The sequence below is a fragment of the Vollenhovia emeryi genome, unplaced genomic scaffold, assembly GCF_000949405.1.
Source record: "Vollenhovia emeryi isolate VEMERY1.0 unplaced genomic scaffold, V.emery_V1.0 DF939155.1, whole genome shotgun sequence".
Taxonomy (NCBI): domain Eukaryota; kingdom Metazoa; phylum Arthropoda; class Insecta; order Hymenoptera; family Formicidae; genus Vollenhovia; species Vollenhovia emeryi.
In genome coordinates, this window is record NW_011967211.1 from 1920391 (window position 1) to 1937455 (window position 17065).

At 44.1% G+C, this 17065-nt stretch overlaps 1 protein-coding gene across 1 annotated transcript; it reads right to left on the bottom strand.

The window, feature by feature from the left end:
• Positions 1 to 6787: 6787 nt before the first annotated feature.
• On the bottom strand, positions 6788 to 17059 carry LOC105565210. Its single transcript, XM_012018212.1, has 8 exons — positions 16537 to 17059; positions 13441 to 13919; positions 12051 to 13370; positions 11738 to 11811; positions 9044 to 9363; positions 8404 to 8757; positions 7365 to 8214; positions 6788 to 7262 (listed from the first exon to the last, which is right to left on the bottom strand). The coding sequence occupies exons 2-8, from the start codon at positions 13905 to 13907 to the stop codon at positions 7156 to 7158; spliced, it is 3492 nt and encodes a 1163-aa protein (XP_011873602.1). The 5' UTR covers positions 13908 to 13919; positions 16537 to 17059; the 3' UTR covers positions 6788 to 7155.
• Between the last annotated feature and the right edge of the window lie 6 nt (positions 17060 to 17065).

Below are 17065 nucleotides of genomic sequence, written 5' to 3' on the forward strand. Positions count from 1 at the left end.
AGAACCGATTCTTTTTGGGTAAATGGCCCCGAATAATAAATCTGTGATAATTTTTTCTTACAATTTATATACGTACATATGTAACAAATTGTAAGAAAAGATATATGTCACGCATTTTTATGAATGCACTGTGTGTGTGTGTGTGTGTGTGTGTGGACATAGAATGTAACATAATGAGGATACTACACGTACAATGAAGCATATTACCTAAACTGACCTTAAGTATTTGAAAAATGCGCACAAATATTAGACTTGCAGTCTCGCGAGATCTAAATTTATCCGCATATTAATACATACCACATACGTTTTTACTCTAAATATTTATCTCTCTTTTTATTTATTATTTATACGTTCATTCATCTTTCGCGTCCACTCAATTTTCTCATCTCACGGTTTTAGAATCGACAGATATCTTAAGCGTTCTATATAAAAATAAAACATTGACGTTCTGATATCAGGAAAAACGCTTAGTTATATCTCTTTCTTGTTTAATACATTTGTTCTTTTTTTTCTCTTCATTGTCCTTACCGTGCTCGTTCGTCATGTATAAAATTTTGATTTCACATATGACGCATAATCAATATTTTCGTACCCTGGAAGACTGCGGTACTGGACCGCGGTACTACCAAGAAGGTAGCAACGTCAAGACAATCGTAGGATGATGTAAATTGAGGCAGTTTAACCAAAAGGATAATCAAGTGAATATATTTAGAGATGTCAAGACAAAATCGTCAGGGTCATTGAACAATTTGCCGGAAGTCCTCAAAGTCATTTCACGTTTATATTCGCGTGCACAGTGTATGAAAACATTGCATTGCTATCACATCTATCATGACGCTTCTACGAATTCCAAATGAGAAAATAATATATATATATATGTAGAGACGTAGGGAGGCTCGAAGATGACAAGCAAGACGGAAAAATTTATGGAGATTATATTTAAAATTTGTTTCGAAAATACAAACTGAATCGAGCACATTCAGCATTTGAATGTATCGCATCGCGAAGACTCGTTCGCATTCGGCGTCCTACGTAAGACGTAAGACGTAAGACGTAAGACGTAAGACATAAGATATACGTTGGAAAAGATCATACCGCTATTGGACAAAAAGGAATTCGTACTTCGAGGTCAGCCGGTCGTTTCGCTCGTACGACTCGTACACCTTGTCACGCGTCACGCATCTAATCTATCTGACAACGAGAGAAACAAGAATTTGTGAGCGTTTGTACTATGTCGAGGAATTTGTATGTCTTTTCATCAATCGCCTGTTAACATATCTTGTTAAAAACTTTGCAATCACGCATACACTCGTAGCACACACTCGTAGCGACAAGGCGTCGATTAGACAAGCCAAAAAGACTAAACTACAGTCCGCTGGAGATCTTCTGTTAAACGCATACTTAATAACAACGACGCGCCTATGCAAAATCTTTTCAGCCAATTTTGTAGATTACGCGTTCCGCGAGAAATGACTGCATTCAACAACTTCCGACGAATAGGAAATAGCTTTTACAAAAAGCAGAGTAATGTACGTTCATTCCCTCAACTTTTGTTTCGCACGAATCAATTGATAAAATTACGATTAACTTCTTCCTTTTGCTCTATAGCTTAATGCAAATAATTGAAAGTTTTGATATTGCATATAGAAAAATATGGTTCTCATTGCAATCTCTTCTCCTGCGAAAGACTCACATTCGAATACGTCGAAATGCCATCACGTTTTCTTTTAGATCTTTCCGCTTGTCGAGTAGTAGTCATCAGTCGTTGCGACTGATACATTTTCAAATACACGTTTTTACACGACCTATCGTTCGCAACGATATATTTGCTATTCGTGACAGATATAAAATATGAAACAAAGAATACGTACATTTGTGCGGCAAAAGAAGCGGAAAAGATTTCGATAAATAATGTTCAATGTAGAATTAGCCTCGCTTACAAAACGGTATGTACCAAAGGAAGCTCACATGGTATGTCATAGACTATCAAATAATCGTGAAAACGTTAAGGAAAATATACTCTGCAATAATTCGCATCGAATGGAAATCGTTGCAGACTTGTTGTGTAGTTTACAGTTTTCTTATTTTTCTGCGGTTTCTTCGTAACTAACTAGTAAGCGCGTCGCAAGAGAATGGGATCTTGTTTTCTCTATGTTGCTGCTAATCTTACCATTATTACTAATATTATTATTGTTGTTTTGTTATTAATGTTATTATGATTATTGTTATTACTATGCCTTTATTATTATTATTATTATTATTATCATTATCATCATCATCATCATCATCACCATCACCACCATAATTTTTTATATAAAATCCATATCTTTTTATCGATCGCTTTCAATCGAGATAAAGGAGAATCAAGTCTCTAACCGTTATCTTCAATCGAAACCGAACGAGTTTGATACTTGTTGAAAAAACGGCATTTCTATATTTCAGTAAATTTCTCTTATTTCTATAGCTTTAAAAATTCATAAACATTCAATTTGGAATGATTCGGCTCTTATCGTTATTACACCTTTGTTTCAAGAGAGAAAAAGGTATGTAAGCGAAATAAATTCCTCGTTCGTTGAATGCAATAAACGCATTCGCATATAGGTAAATTGTTCCTTTTGGCTCTCAAATTGCTTTTTGATTTTGTGAAAAGATTAAGAATCATCAAGTATCGAGGTATACTTGATAAAATCAAAGACGCGACACAATCCAGAATCAAAGTTGTTCCGGATGATTTCTTGACGTACCTAGTAGTCGTGGAAAAAGATTGAGATAAAAAGGAAACCAACAGAAAAACAAACCCCCGAAGAAGACGGTCGCTCGAAACAACGTCGTGGAGGCGGACGAGTGTACGTAGTTCCGAGAACGGACAGGCACAACGCGCCGCGTTTTCGATCTTAAATCTTACTATGGAAAACTATGTGGGTGCGGAAAATCCAGCGCAATATAAAGGCACCGGAAAAGTATTTCTTTTTCTTTTTTGTTTCTTTTCGTAGAAACGCTTCAACTATCATCTTTCCTTTTTCTACAGGAACATTACTACATCTATGTAGCTCGACGAAACGATCGGTTCTATAAACCGTAAGAATCGACTGTTTGTCTCGTCGAGAATGGGAATAGGTTCTTTTAGCTATCCTTCAAAATAGACCTTGAGCCACTCATTTGTTTGAACAGTATGTCGAAGACGTGTGTCGAACTTTGGAAATATTTGCTTCTTCCTCTCATCCGCTCTCTCTCTCTCTCTCTCTCTTTTATAAATCATAAAGCTATTTCTCATTATCTTTTATCATTATTTGTATATCCCACCTACCGCCTGCAAAAAACAGGTTACTTTCCTTAAAAGACTTGTATCGTTCTATGTATCGGTTCCTCGCACATACATTCCAACATATAGGACGTACGACAAATCTCGCGCCTTTTTCTCAAAAGTAGCAGAATGATGTTATTAAAAGACGACACGATCCAAGTAGATCAAAATGGTGAATCAAAATAGACGTTGCTATATCGCCTTTTGACGCTCTATTACTTTGGTTATATGTATGTAGCTATTTATCTTAATGAAATCATCGATTCGGCAGCATTATTTCCAGTTGTCATTCAACCGTTGTACTTTGTACGGCAATCCCCGATGAATGATTTCTAAATGAAAAGATTAAGTTTTCTACATTACTCTCTAAGTAAAACCTGGTCCTTTTCTAAGCTTTCCTTTTCCAGCTGCTCGTAGCAATTTTTTTAACTGTCGTTATAAAAGAAATTATGTACACCTAATTATGTTTCCTAATATCTGCGTTAAAAAGAAAGTGCGCGATATTTGACGCCCTGCATATCTCAACGATTCTCAACTTTTCTTTCTTCGCTCCTTCGCAGATCGCGCGCAAACAGTACATTTTGTATATAAACTCTTACTCGCTAATGCATAATCTAAGACTAACGCTCTGCCTCGATAGTTACAAGTACGTGGCAATGAAATATCTTAATATAAATTGATCTCTTACATACGGCTCTTAATATTTTAGTATACACATGTATGTATATATGCCAGTGTATGAAATCATTTCAATGTATCATTATATTTGAGGTCTGACGAAAACCTGAATTTTCTGTATTACTCACAACGTTTTATGTTAGAGATATGATGATAAAGATGAAACAGCGCACGGAAGGTTCCAACGGAAAATTGTTATTCGTCTCGCTATTGCAACAAGTATACACACGAGAGAGTGTGTAGTTTACGGTATTTCTGTGACATTACCCTTTTTTTTTTTTCATACAATGAATATTACTGTTATTACAGAACGATGTGTATGAATAATGAATATTATATAATCTGATTACAAGATCGTATTCTTATAAACATTCTGTAAATTACAACATGTTTTGTCCATTCTCAACAAAGTTCTCAACAGAGTTCGAATCGACAGATACAATTATACTTGAGATTTTTATTTCCAAGTTTTATAAATTCAATAATAAATTTTCTTTCATTTCTCATCATATTTCTAACATTTCACGTTGAAATATGCATGTTTATACAGTATATAGACACATCCGCCCGTCGTTATTTTAAAGCAATACTTGTAAACATATAAAGATAAATGATAATAATTGAAATAATAACAATAATGATAATGATGATAAGAAAGTCATAACGATGACAATAATAATAATTACAAAGAAAAGTATGTATGTAAAACTGCTGTGTATACGCATTTTTACGCACACATGGCAGTATCTATGATTATATTTAATAGTATCTTAAGTACAAAACAAACGTCTATTAGTATGGCAAGAAAAAAATTAAGAAGATGAATTTAAAATGAATGGCACGAACATTAATACTAAAATGAGGCAAAGTTTAAACTTAAATGCAGTTTGATAATTACAGCAGACGTTTCCTTCTTCGGAAACAATCACAGTCTGTGAAAAGATTTGCAATGTGGATAAATATGAAAATTAAAAACTACCTTAAACACACACTCTGTTCAAGAGACCATAGTGTACATGATATCCTTGCATTACACACGCGCGCGCGCGTGGTGTGTGTCCTATACTTAGAAAATAAATCTTATAGGATATATAATCAGTATTCAACGAATGTAACGAATATAAGAAATCCAACGAAAAATATGTATAAAAACAATGTAAAGTCATATAAAAATTATAAAGGCTAATTAAGCTACTAAGCTCTGCATGACAAGTGCTTAGTACTGCAATAAGTCACAAAGGAAAATAAGAAATTTGCTCCAAGTATTGGGGCAAATATGTATGGATTTGCATGTAGTATTATACAATACGTATATAGATCCTGCATGCAACCCATGCACGCACGCATACGCATACACACACACACACACACACACACACACACACACACACACACAGAAAAGAAAAACAAATTTGAAACTATCGAAAAACATATTAAAAAATGCCGTCAACTTTATATATATATATATAAAACATATGCATATTTATGTATAACAAAAAGTTTTAATAAAAAGACATCTGATTTTTATTCATCACGAAATATTGCTATGCATCTTGTCTTGCATATTTTTTCAAGATAAATCCAAAATTTTTATAACATAAATAATCTTTTCCTTTTGTACATTAAACATCAAATAATTCTATTAAAAATGAAAGACATTGTTTTCTAATCGGTGGGTCAATTTGCAACTCTGTTAATTCTATAATGTGTATTAGGAATATTACGTGTAATTTTTATTCCTTTTACACTATTTGCACTTGTAATGTCATCAACAAAAAAATAATAAAATATTGACAATCATCGCAAAGATCATGCATATGAATACTAATGCAATGATATAAGAAAAGGAAACATAGAAAAAGAGATGTGTTATCTCCCTTTCGCACTCGCGTATACACGCGCACACACACACACACACACACACATTCTTCATCGCTTAGTTACTAAGTTACATCAATTTTTCATAAAAATATCTTCTTTTTCCTCGTCGTACACGACGTATGGCAAGAATTTTTGACTCGTAGTCAAATTCCTACTCTAGAGTTTCTGTGGAAAATTAGTACTCTTCCCACGTATGTACTTTTGTTTGTGCTATAAAAGCATATAATGTCTATGACTGCTTTTTCATCTTTTATATATGTATTATTACGAAAAGTGTATCTTTTCCCTAAAAGATTTTTTTCACCGAGTTGCTGCTATTATGTTACATTTACGGGATATCCAATTATACATATAATCAATAGAGTAAAATTTCTTCGAAACTGTAACAACATATATCTGAGAATCAAATAAATATCTCTTCTATACTAATTGTAAATAAATTTGTGACATATGTTTCGCAAATAAATGTGATTTTTGACGTTGTTAATATCATTATATGCAGAATGACTAGAAAACTCAATTTATATGAAAACACAATGTTCTACATGTAAGAAAAAGTTAAAGAAATGAAAATGATCGCGATGGAAATCTGCATCTTGTCTAGTTTCCAGCTAGACAAAAATTATCTTTATAAAGTAACTAATTTTTCCTTTGCAAAATAAAACAGTGCAAAAAGAACTATGTCAGATCTAGCTTACATTAGTTTCGAGGAATATTTATTATAATTGGACATGTTGCGTGCTTGCGCAAAATGTTATCATATCCCTTGATGTACATATAGCATTATTGTAGTAAGAACGTAACTGTCAAGGAAAATTACAGGGCAAATATGTCAAGTTAGAAATAAATTAAAACTTGAAGAGGGAACCTTTTGCCGCCCTTTTCCTTTCTCTATTATACTGACGAAACGAAACGAAACGAAAGTTAAAAAAAAGGTTTATATATTAAATTTCACTCAATTCAAATCATGGATCAGTCTCAGAGTTACTCCTCATCGTCATAGCCGACGACGACGACGGCGACGGCGACGACGACGACGATAGTGACAATCGGTTAGCGTCTTGGTGTTACCTCTTGGCCGAGGTCCTCTCCTCGTCTCAGAAATCCTTAACGTGTCCCAAAAAGCTAAGCTCGTGCGACTGATAATGACCAGATGTAGCAAGCGGGGCGACGCTCGATTGATGTGCTACATTTACCGCCGTTAAATGATGATGGTGCAGCGAATGATGCGACGTATGAGTATGAAGAATGTTATTTGGATGGGGAACCTGGAAGTTCCCTGGTGGCGGGGCTCAGGACAGGAGGGGACCTGGATGTCCACCCGGAAGAACGGACGACGCCGAGACGGTTGTGGTTTGCATATTCGATACGTTGTTTTGTTGTTGATTCTGTTGCGTGCCTATAATAGTGAAAGAAAGTCACATATTAATTTTGATAGGATACGAAAGAATGCGACACGAGAGAGAAAGAAGAAGGGAAGAGAGCTACTAGCTCGTCTTACCGGCGTTTTGACTCAATTCAGCCTTCACTCTTCTCGCGATGTGACTTCTGGTATGTTTTCGTAAATGATCCTTCCGATAAAACCCTTTGCCGCATTCGGTGCACACGTGTCGCTTCTCCCCAGAATGTATTACAAAATGTAGCGTCAATTGTTCCTTTCTCTTGAAAGCCTTCAAGCAAACGGTGCAAACGTAAGGTCGTTCAGGATTGTGGCTCTGCTTGTGACGCGTAAGATGGTCCTTTCGTTTCAAGCCAGCGCCACATATGTCACAGACGAATCGTCTCTCTAAAGTGTGACCTAGTAGGTGTTGCTCCAACAATTCTCGTTCCGGATACGCCATGTGGCATTCCGGACAACAGTACAACGTCGAGCCGTCCAGCGCTGTGGTTAGACGAATCTCGCCAGGCTTCGGACGCGGCTTCTTCTCTTTCGGTGTCTTCTTCTTTTTCTTCTTTTTATTATTCGGCGACATCATTATATTGGGCGTTGTCGTAGTCGCCACAGCCACCGAGGTCGTTTGCGCCATCTCCGACTCCTTTTTGATACTTTCGGCAGAATATTTCAGAAAATGGTGTAAACTCAGCGGCAAAGTGCTGGCTGGCAAGTGGCTGAGGTAATCGGCTACGGTGGAACCAGGAGTCGCGAGCGACTGCCACGTTGCGGGCATGCTGGCTGGCGTTTGAGTATGAGCGTGCTGTTGGTGATGCTGGTGCATCGTGTAATCCTGTTGAGCGCCATTCGTCGTGGTCTCTCCGTTGCGCTGCTGCTCCTCAGCCTTCTTTTCCTTGGCCTTGTCCTTGTCTTGAAGAAGGTTGCAAACGTCTTGTTGATTTATCGTTTCCGTGGATTGCTGAGACAGAAGAATTTTTCACTTGCCTCTCTCTCTCTCTCTCTCATAGACCAATTGAAACGATTTTGGTTTGGAGAAAACGCAGCTGTCAAGTATCTCTAATAGTTTTTATCTCGAATCTCCAACGTCTATCCATTTCTTACATTTGTGGCAAATAACAAGGAGAAAAAGAAAGGGAGAATAATTTACCTGATGATACGATCGTTTCTCTTGCATTCCAGGCGAGTTGGTTGGTCGTTGTTGAACCGACTGGGCTTGAGAGTACGGTACGTTTGGATAATGGTGAACATTACTGCTGGGATAGCTAGCCTTATTGTTCATCATCACTTGCGATTGAGCGGATTGTACGCCGTTGTTTTCGGGACGGTATTTTCCCACAACCGGCACTCCGATCGGAGGCTGGTTGGGAAAATGATTGGCGTAACGCGCGCCTGCCCCACTGGAGCTATCGGTCGCGAATTGATGGATACTCGGTATAGCACTAGGGAAGTGACCTCCGAACGGCGGGAAATTCATTGCAGACCGTAAGAGGAATTCCTGTACCTAGAAAGGAGGGAAACGAAAAATTCAAAGGATTCACCTTGAGCAAAGTGCGAGAGAGGTAAACGCAAATGGATTTTTCGTTTCGCAGGGGCCGTTTAGTATCTCTACGTGCGTCGATATTACGACATCTCGACTCACTGGCATAACTCGGTAAAGACGCGACAACGACAACGACATCGACACCGACGGCGACGGCGGCGACGACACCACCGCCGCCACTACCATTACCACCGCGCCGCTGACAACGACGATGATGATGATGACGCCCGGCGTTGTATTTACTCACAACGATGTCCCTCTCCCCATGTTTCCTCGCCGTGTTTCCGTACCGGATCCTTTCCGGAGGGGGGGGGGGCAGATTTTTCTCGCACGCGAGAGGATACGTTAGAGAGAAAGAGAATGGGAAGGAGATAGCGAGGACGAGAGACAGAAGACAGAAGCGCGTCAGTAGGCACGCACCACGCCACCACACTGACGAATACGTTGCTGCTGCTGCTGCTGCTGCTGCTACTGCTGCCTGCTGCGGCAGTGGCGGCGGTGGCGGCGGGCCAGTAGGCGGGTAAGGCGGGTAAGGCGGGTAAGGCGGGCAAGGCGGGTTGGCTCGTGCTCAAGCTACCCGCCACCTGAACGCTGACACTGGCTCGTGCCAACCTGACGAACGATCGCTGACTGGTAATCAAGACTAAACACCCCTTTTGTTCGCGCAACGACCGTTTGCGGCTCTACCGAGTCGCACTCGACATGCCGAGGAAAAAAAAGATACGACTAAAAAATACCACTGATGGAAGATAGCCGTGGAAGACGGGGTGCCAGCGCGCGCGCGCGCGCACGCACGCACCACGCGGAGGGGAGGCTGATTGTCAAGGGGACGGGGTACACGCGTAGAGACGCAACCGTCACCCTTCCTTTCCCCTCCCCCTCCACTCTACACCACTCCACTCCGCTCTACTCCACTCCACTCTACTCTACTCTACTCTAGTCTAGTCTAGTCTACTCCACTCCAATTCACTCTCACCTTACCCCACCCCACCCCAACCGCACTTAGTCGATACGCAGCGTGGGGCCTTTTCACCGCATGCACCGCACCAAACTCGAGAGAAAATGGCCGTGCGTGCGACTTGTAGTCTCGCGCAGTCGAGAAATGCAAAAGCACGCAAGTGTCGCTTACCATTCGGTAACTCGCTACCCTCTCTCGAGCTCGCCCGGATAGCCGTCTTGACGCAACCGGCTGTCACCGAGAAAAGATCCCTCGTTGTACGGTGTGTACAGTTGACACCTGTCCCTCAAGCCGGTGCCCCCATCCCACCCATCCGCCCTCTACTGTACCAGCCTCTTAACTATTTTTTCTCTCTCCCGGGTCTCCCGAGTCCCGACTCCCGACGCAACGCGACGCGCTGCGCCGCGTTGCACACTGGCGAAAATGCCCGAATCGAGTAACGAGCATCGGAATTTTAACTTGAAACTTCCCGCCGACGTTTGCATCCCCCATACTTGATACCTACTAACATTATTTTCCAAGAAATTTCAAAAGGGATATCTCACTAGAGAGGCGAGAACGCTTTTTCGTATTAAATGTATGTTTTATTTCAATTTTCTTCTCCAATATTTATGTAAGTAACAATGAAAATGTCTTATGTGACTATTTATCCTACCTATGATAATGATATATATATATATACTTATATATATATATCTATATTATATTATGATAATAAAATAATAATATTTCTTGTACAGTTATACCCATTGCCTTTAATTGTGATACTTACAAATAAAAAGTTTTCCGATGTATACATACATCTTTATCAAAAAGCTTTGTCAGGTGAATCACGATCGATTTGGTTAACATTCAAGGATTTAATTCTCTATGGTCTCTTTTCACCTCTCCTTTTCGCTTCGCATCGCGTCGCGTCGCGTGGATCGTACGTGCCCAATTGAGAAGAATTAGGAGGCGAAAGTGCCCTTGTACTCTTCACTGTAACGATCGAGTTTTAACGGAGAGTTTGCTCCTTTTAGCCAATATCAATATTAAAAGCAACCGAGTGAAATCGAGGATTATCGCGGAATAATCTGCAATTAGATCGTATACAAACGTCCATTTCGGAGCAGCGTGCGTTGTCGCGCAAATGTGTTTCAGTTAATGATTTCCCGCCGTGTTTGGAAAAGTACCGTTACGGTGGTTCCTTCATACGTGATTCTTTCACCATCATCTCACTTACACATTATTCGTACAGCGCAGGTTTGATCGTCACGTCAACACGCCTTTGTGTCTTTACACAAAGATAATAAACATATGCAATGATCTAAATTATAGAAAAGTGTAAGCATGCTCTTTCGTCGCTCTCTACAAAATATCTCTACAAAATACAAATTGGACTTGACGATTTATCGGCAGATCCCCTTATAATGTCACGATTGTATTGTATCAGAAGAAATAAATAAGATTTACCTCGCGCGTACGACACGTATCAATCTCGACTACCGTCTCCTCTCTCTCCTCAGGGACGAAAAGTCGCGCGTGTATTTACAAACTCCGTTCCATGCCGTATCTATTGTTATATATCGCGTTAATTCTTCCATTACGTATTTTATCATCGTCGTAAAAGCGAATTATTATTAGCCCAAAACTCGACCGCCTTGTTATCTCGGGCGAATCCAGTTCGCGCTTTCAAAAATAGATATTTTTGCTGCTTTTTGTGTGTGTGTCCTTGTACGTCTGTGTGTCGCGTATGTGTGTGTGTGTGTATATTTATATATTTATTTATATATTTATATATTTATATAAACTTCATATTTATCTCTAACTGGCGTCATGGAACTGAATCAGCGACAAAAACATCTTATTCGAGGCGAGCGGCGACTATCTCGCTTCTCTTTCTCTTTTACCTACGCTACAACGTGTACGTAAAAGAGAAACTCGTGTACACCAACTTTGTCACTTTAGCTCGGCGCGTTTTATACGATAATTATAAACACGTACGCGAGCTTATTGTGCCGTGATTAAGGTTCATCAAGCCGCTGATGGCGCGAGGACTTTGGATCCCAACAAATCGGCTTTGTGTCAATAGACAGGGGCGTATGTATATCTTAAAGAAATGGAGGTGTTTTTCAAATGCCTGTGAAAGAGGCTGCGAAGTAATCAACTAGCCAACGAAACTTTCGTCCGATAATGAATTGCCTATCCAAGTTGCAAAACTCAATCAGCGAGTACACCGGGTCGTGTACGACCTCTAGCGTGCTGATGATTGAAACGAAAGTACCGCCCAAGTTGATTCGGGGCGGTATGCTGTTGCTAATGTTGTTGTTGCTGCTGCTGCTGCTGCTGCTGCTGCGACGGTTGCTGCGGCTGCTGTTGTTGCTGTTGCTGCGACTGCTGCTGCTGCTGTTGCTGCTGCTGCTGTTGATGATGAAGCATTGTCATAGCTCCAGTTTCAGCCGCTGTAGGCAACACTACGGTAGACTGCTCACTAACGGATATTTGATGAATCTGCGCTTGAGATCCTTGTCCCACTTGTATTTGAATTTGCTGCAACTCGGGTACCGACGACTGTTGTTGTATCTGTTCCACTTGTTGTTGTTGGTCCGCCTGCTGTTGATTCTGCGTCGCATCGTTGGTCGTATTCAATGGATCCTCCTTGGCACGCTTGGTAAGGTGAGATCTCGCGTGCTTTCTAAGATGGTCCTTTCGATAGAACGCTTTGCCGCATTCGGTGCAAACTTCGGTCTTTTGTCCAGAATGTATGACAAAATGAAGATTCAAGTGTTCTTTTCGTTTAAAACCCTTCATGCAAACGGTACAGATGAAAGGCCTGTCGGGATTATGACCTAATTTGTGCCGCTCCAAATGTTCCTTCCGTTTAAGACCGGCGCCGCAAATGTCGCATATAAATCTCCTCTCTATTTTGTGCCCAATCAGATGCTGTTCCAAACTCTCCTTTTCCGGATATGCCATGTTACATTGAGGACAGCAAAATAGGGTGGTGCCATCGAGAGCGGTAACTATGCTCACTTGTCCTGGCTTGGGTTTCTTCGGCTTTGGTGGTTTCTTTTTGTATTTCTTTTTCCGCTTCGGTTTCGCTCCTGCTTCCTGCTCTTCGACAACGTCGGGAATGATGGCCGTTTCTCCTCCGGCAACAGTAATTTGCACAGCTTGCTCTCCCGAAGCTGTGCTACCGGAAGCGTCAAGGCCATCCGCTCCGAGGGGACTCGATTCAATGGTTGCTTCCCTCTTGATAGTTTCCGCCGAGAACTTGAGAAAATGTTGCAAGCTAAGGGGCAAAGTACTCGCGGGCAGTCTAGAGAGATAATCCGCTACCGTGGATCCTGGAGTAGCGAGACTCTGCCAGCTGCTAGGCACGGAACCAATGAAGTCGTCCCCGCTCTGATTACCTTGACTCTTGACACTGCCTCGTTTAATAAGAGCCACGGGGGTCGTGCCCTCCTTGACATCTTCCTTGGACTCCTCTATGCTTTCCCGCAGAATCAAGTCCTGTGGTATCTGAGCGACTACGGTCAGACCCTCGGGCGCTCCCGGAAGTTGCACCGTCTGCTGAATCGTCTGTTGAGACGTGGTGGTCACGGCGGTGGACGTGCTTTGTGTCGTTTGATCGGACCTGCAATCCACGAGTCAATGAGCTTTTTCTAACAGAGCTTGGTACAAGTTGTGCAATGTCGTCTACTTACGTTTGCGTAGTCGCTACGGTGTTTTGCGGTTGTACCTGGATCTGGACACCATCCGCGCCCTGCTGACTGTAGGCGACGGTGAGAACAGTGGCTGCTCCCTGCGGGAACTGACTCAAGGATATCGGTGCCAAGTGATACTTTGGCTGATCGCCGCTATTTCCGCTTTGAGACACGCTAGGATTCACCACTTGTATCTGGACAGTTTGCTGTTGCTGCGTGCCATCTTTTCCCGGGACAGTGATGGGCAAGGTAATAATCTGCTGTTGTTGATTATTACCGCTCTGGGCGACGGCGAAACCATTCGGATCGACCGGCCTCAAATAATGAACTCCACCTTCACCACCAGATAACACTCCAACCACCTGTCCGCCAGTGGTAAGGTTCTGCGCGAATTTTGCAGTGGTGAATTGATGAACGGTGCCGGTCGGCAGCGGGTTGGTGAATCCGGGGAAAGGCGTGAAATTCATTTTTCGCTACGCCTGCAACATGGAGAAATCCACATACTCTTGTTACAAAGTGGTTTACAAAGCTCGTTCTAACGTCGTTAACGCGACGTACTCGCGAGAGATACGAGCAATTATTACGCCATTGCAACGCTACTCTCGAGTCTACGTGATGTGAAGGTGAGAAAGACGAATATGTGTAAGAGCGTCAATTTCGTGGCATGGTTGGTGCGCGTTTATCTAACGCAACAGGTTTCTACTCTCGTATTCCCGTCGCGTTTACGGCGTAAGAAACTCTGAAAGAGATCTCGATTATCAGAGAGGATACATAGAGATGCCCTTTCAAGACGTTGCGTTCCGTTGAACGAAATGAACGAAATGAACGAAATGAACGAAATGAACGAAATGAACGAAATAACGGTGGAATCGAGACAACACGTGGTCCATACGCGCAGAAGCCCGATACCTTTTATCCCGGCCCTCCTCGGGAAGATAACCTAACCTAACTGAAATAAACTCTCCCCACGTATTTGTCGCGAAAGTTGGACATTGGAGCGAGCAGTGGCGAATAACGTGTTTCCGACTCGGAGCTCGGAGCCTTGGCGATATCGTGCCGCGTGCTCGAGGGTGGGGTGAGGGCTCCCCCACTTCACCCCCTGCCCCTACCAGAAAGGGATCCGGGAGCAGGGAGGATAGTCGTCAAAGTGGCCCAGGATCCCACCCCACTCCGCAGCGGCGAGGCGACGGTGCCCCTACGGGTGGTGCAAGGGGTAGGAGCGCGATGAGGGTAGGGGGGAGGTAGCATAGGTGGGAACCTGCCGCCTGCCGCGAAATAGAGCTCGAGACTCGGTTCCTCTTTCTCCCGCGCGCGCGTTACCTCGACGTAGCGACGTAGCCCGTATCGCGCGAGAATGGAATGAGAAAGAAGGCCAACCGGCTGGAGGGTAGGGGAACGTCAAGAAAGAAGGGAGTCGAACCTCGCTCGGCACACCGACACTCCCCGGGGAAGGGGAACTTGAAGTCAGGGGGCGAAGGTACCCGTCGTAGCCAGATGCGGCGCGCGCCAGACGAATTGGGGCAATGATGACAATGATAAGGAAAGCAACGGGAGTGCCCCACCCCTGTTACAGGGACTGCGGAGCAGAGACGGAGCGGATGACGGAAGGAGAGAAAGAGGTTAAGATATCCGCGCGCGCGTACGCCTCTCGGCCGAGGGCCAAGGGTGTTGCTCCGACCGCTCCGCGACGGGGATGTACTCGCCGGACGAATTACCAATTTCGAGCGAGAGAGCAGGGTGGGGTGTGGGGTAGGAGAGGGTGGGGAGACGCGTAGCTTCACTCGGCGTCGACACCATCACCACGCGCGACGTCTTTTCTCGTTGTACGCGGAATGGCGTACGCGATCGGACGGCTTCGTTGTCGCTCGAGCGAGCTCGCCAGACGCGCATGTCGTAATGGCGCACGGTTCTCCTTTAGGGTCTAAGTTTAGCCTCTCACGCTCGAGCGTTCTCTCTCTCTCTCTGTTGCTCTTTCTCGAGCGCTCCGCAAAGCACGTACGTTTGCTTTTTTCCCTTTTTTTCCCCCGTGAGACGTACGAGACCACGTACGTACACGCATACATACGTGGCCTCGACGAGAACGAGAACGAGATAGGCGCGTCTCGATATTACTGCGCGCGGGGCGCCGCACGCCAAGCGGATCGGCGAGTGTTGCGCAACGACGTCCCGCATCGTTTCTTTTCCGTCTTCCAAGCTCCCGATGCTCCCGATGCTCCCAATGCTCCCGATGCTCCCGATGCTCCCGATAATCCCGACGGCACGCGAGCGTATAATCGCCGCGACGAGGGGAAATCGCAGCGACGCGTAGCTCGCCTCCGAGCTCCGACGAGCCCGCCATGTTGGGAAAAAATGACTCACGTAAGAGCGAGAATTGCGACGCGCTCTTTTTACATTTCCCTCTCTTTGCTCCTCTCCCGCTCTATGCACATCGCGAAATCCCTTCTTCTAACGCGCGGAGAGTAATCTCCCTCCCTCCCCTCGCGTTTCCCTCGCGCCGCCGGGCGCCGGTCGTACTACGTGCTACCTGGGGCCAAGGACTGAAATAGGAACGAGACGCGCGGCCACAGAGCGGCGAAAGACGCATCAGCTGACGGAGAGCAGGGCAGACCGAGGTACACGGGCAGGGCTGTTGTTTACACCCCCACTTCGATGGGTTAGAGGCAGCGAGATGCCACGGAGGGGCCTCCGAGACCTCGACGAACACCCACCACCACGCAATTTCCAACCCCACCAGCCTCTCAACCACTGTCCCGCACCTCCAACCACCCCACCAAAGCCAGCTCAAGCCAAGCCGTGAGCCACGACGAGGGCCCCGCGACGATTTTAGTGTCTTGGGGTGGGTGCTGTCTGTGGCCACCGTTTCGCGGTTTCTCTCTCTCGTGCATGTGTCGTCGTAGTCGTCAGGAGCCGAGTGCGACATGACATCCGCATAAAGTATAAAGATAGATGCGATACATGTGTGTATAATAAACGTATACACCCATGTGCATATGCACACATACCAGAAAAATAGGACATATGGTCGTTACATTTGCAAAATTATATACAAGCGATCCAAAGTAGTGCGAAAGGTTTACGTGGCTTTGTTCTACTTACTCGTAAGTACAGGCAGGTAGATGAGCGGGCTCGACTCTCCGTGTACGCTCGGCTCAACGTACCGCTGTTACTGTCGCTGCCTTCGTTCTCCGTACCTCCGCTTAGTACGGGAATTGTCCGTCCGTCTGGCTGGCTGGCTCGCTGGCTGGCTCGCTCGCGTGCGTCGTCGCTCCCAATCCTCTCAGCGCAGCGGCTACGACTTTCTCATTTCAACGTGAACACGCCGACCAACGTATCGCGCTCTCTGCGATGCACACGTCATACATATGCGTAGCGACGTCGGGACGCGCGCGCGTCTCTAACGGAAGCTCGAGGAGAGCTCGAGAGTGACTCCGCGATAAATTCACGCTCACGCTCGCGCTCGCGCTCGCGCTCGCACCGCCGCGCTCTCTCTCTCTCTCTCTCTTACTACCGCGCGACAAGCTCTCGCCGAACGGACTGAACGGAGACGCGCACACGCTTCGTTTCCGGGTTTACGACGACCAACCGCGATCGAATACGGCTGTCTCCTCGGTCGGTAGGTAGAGGC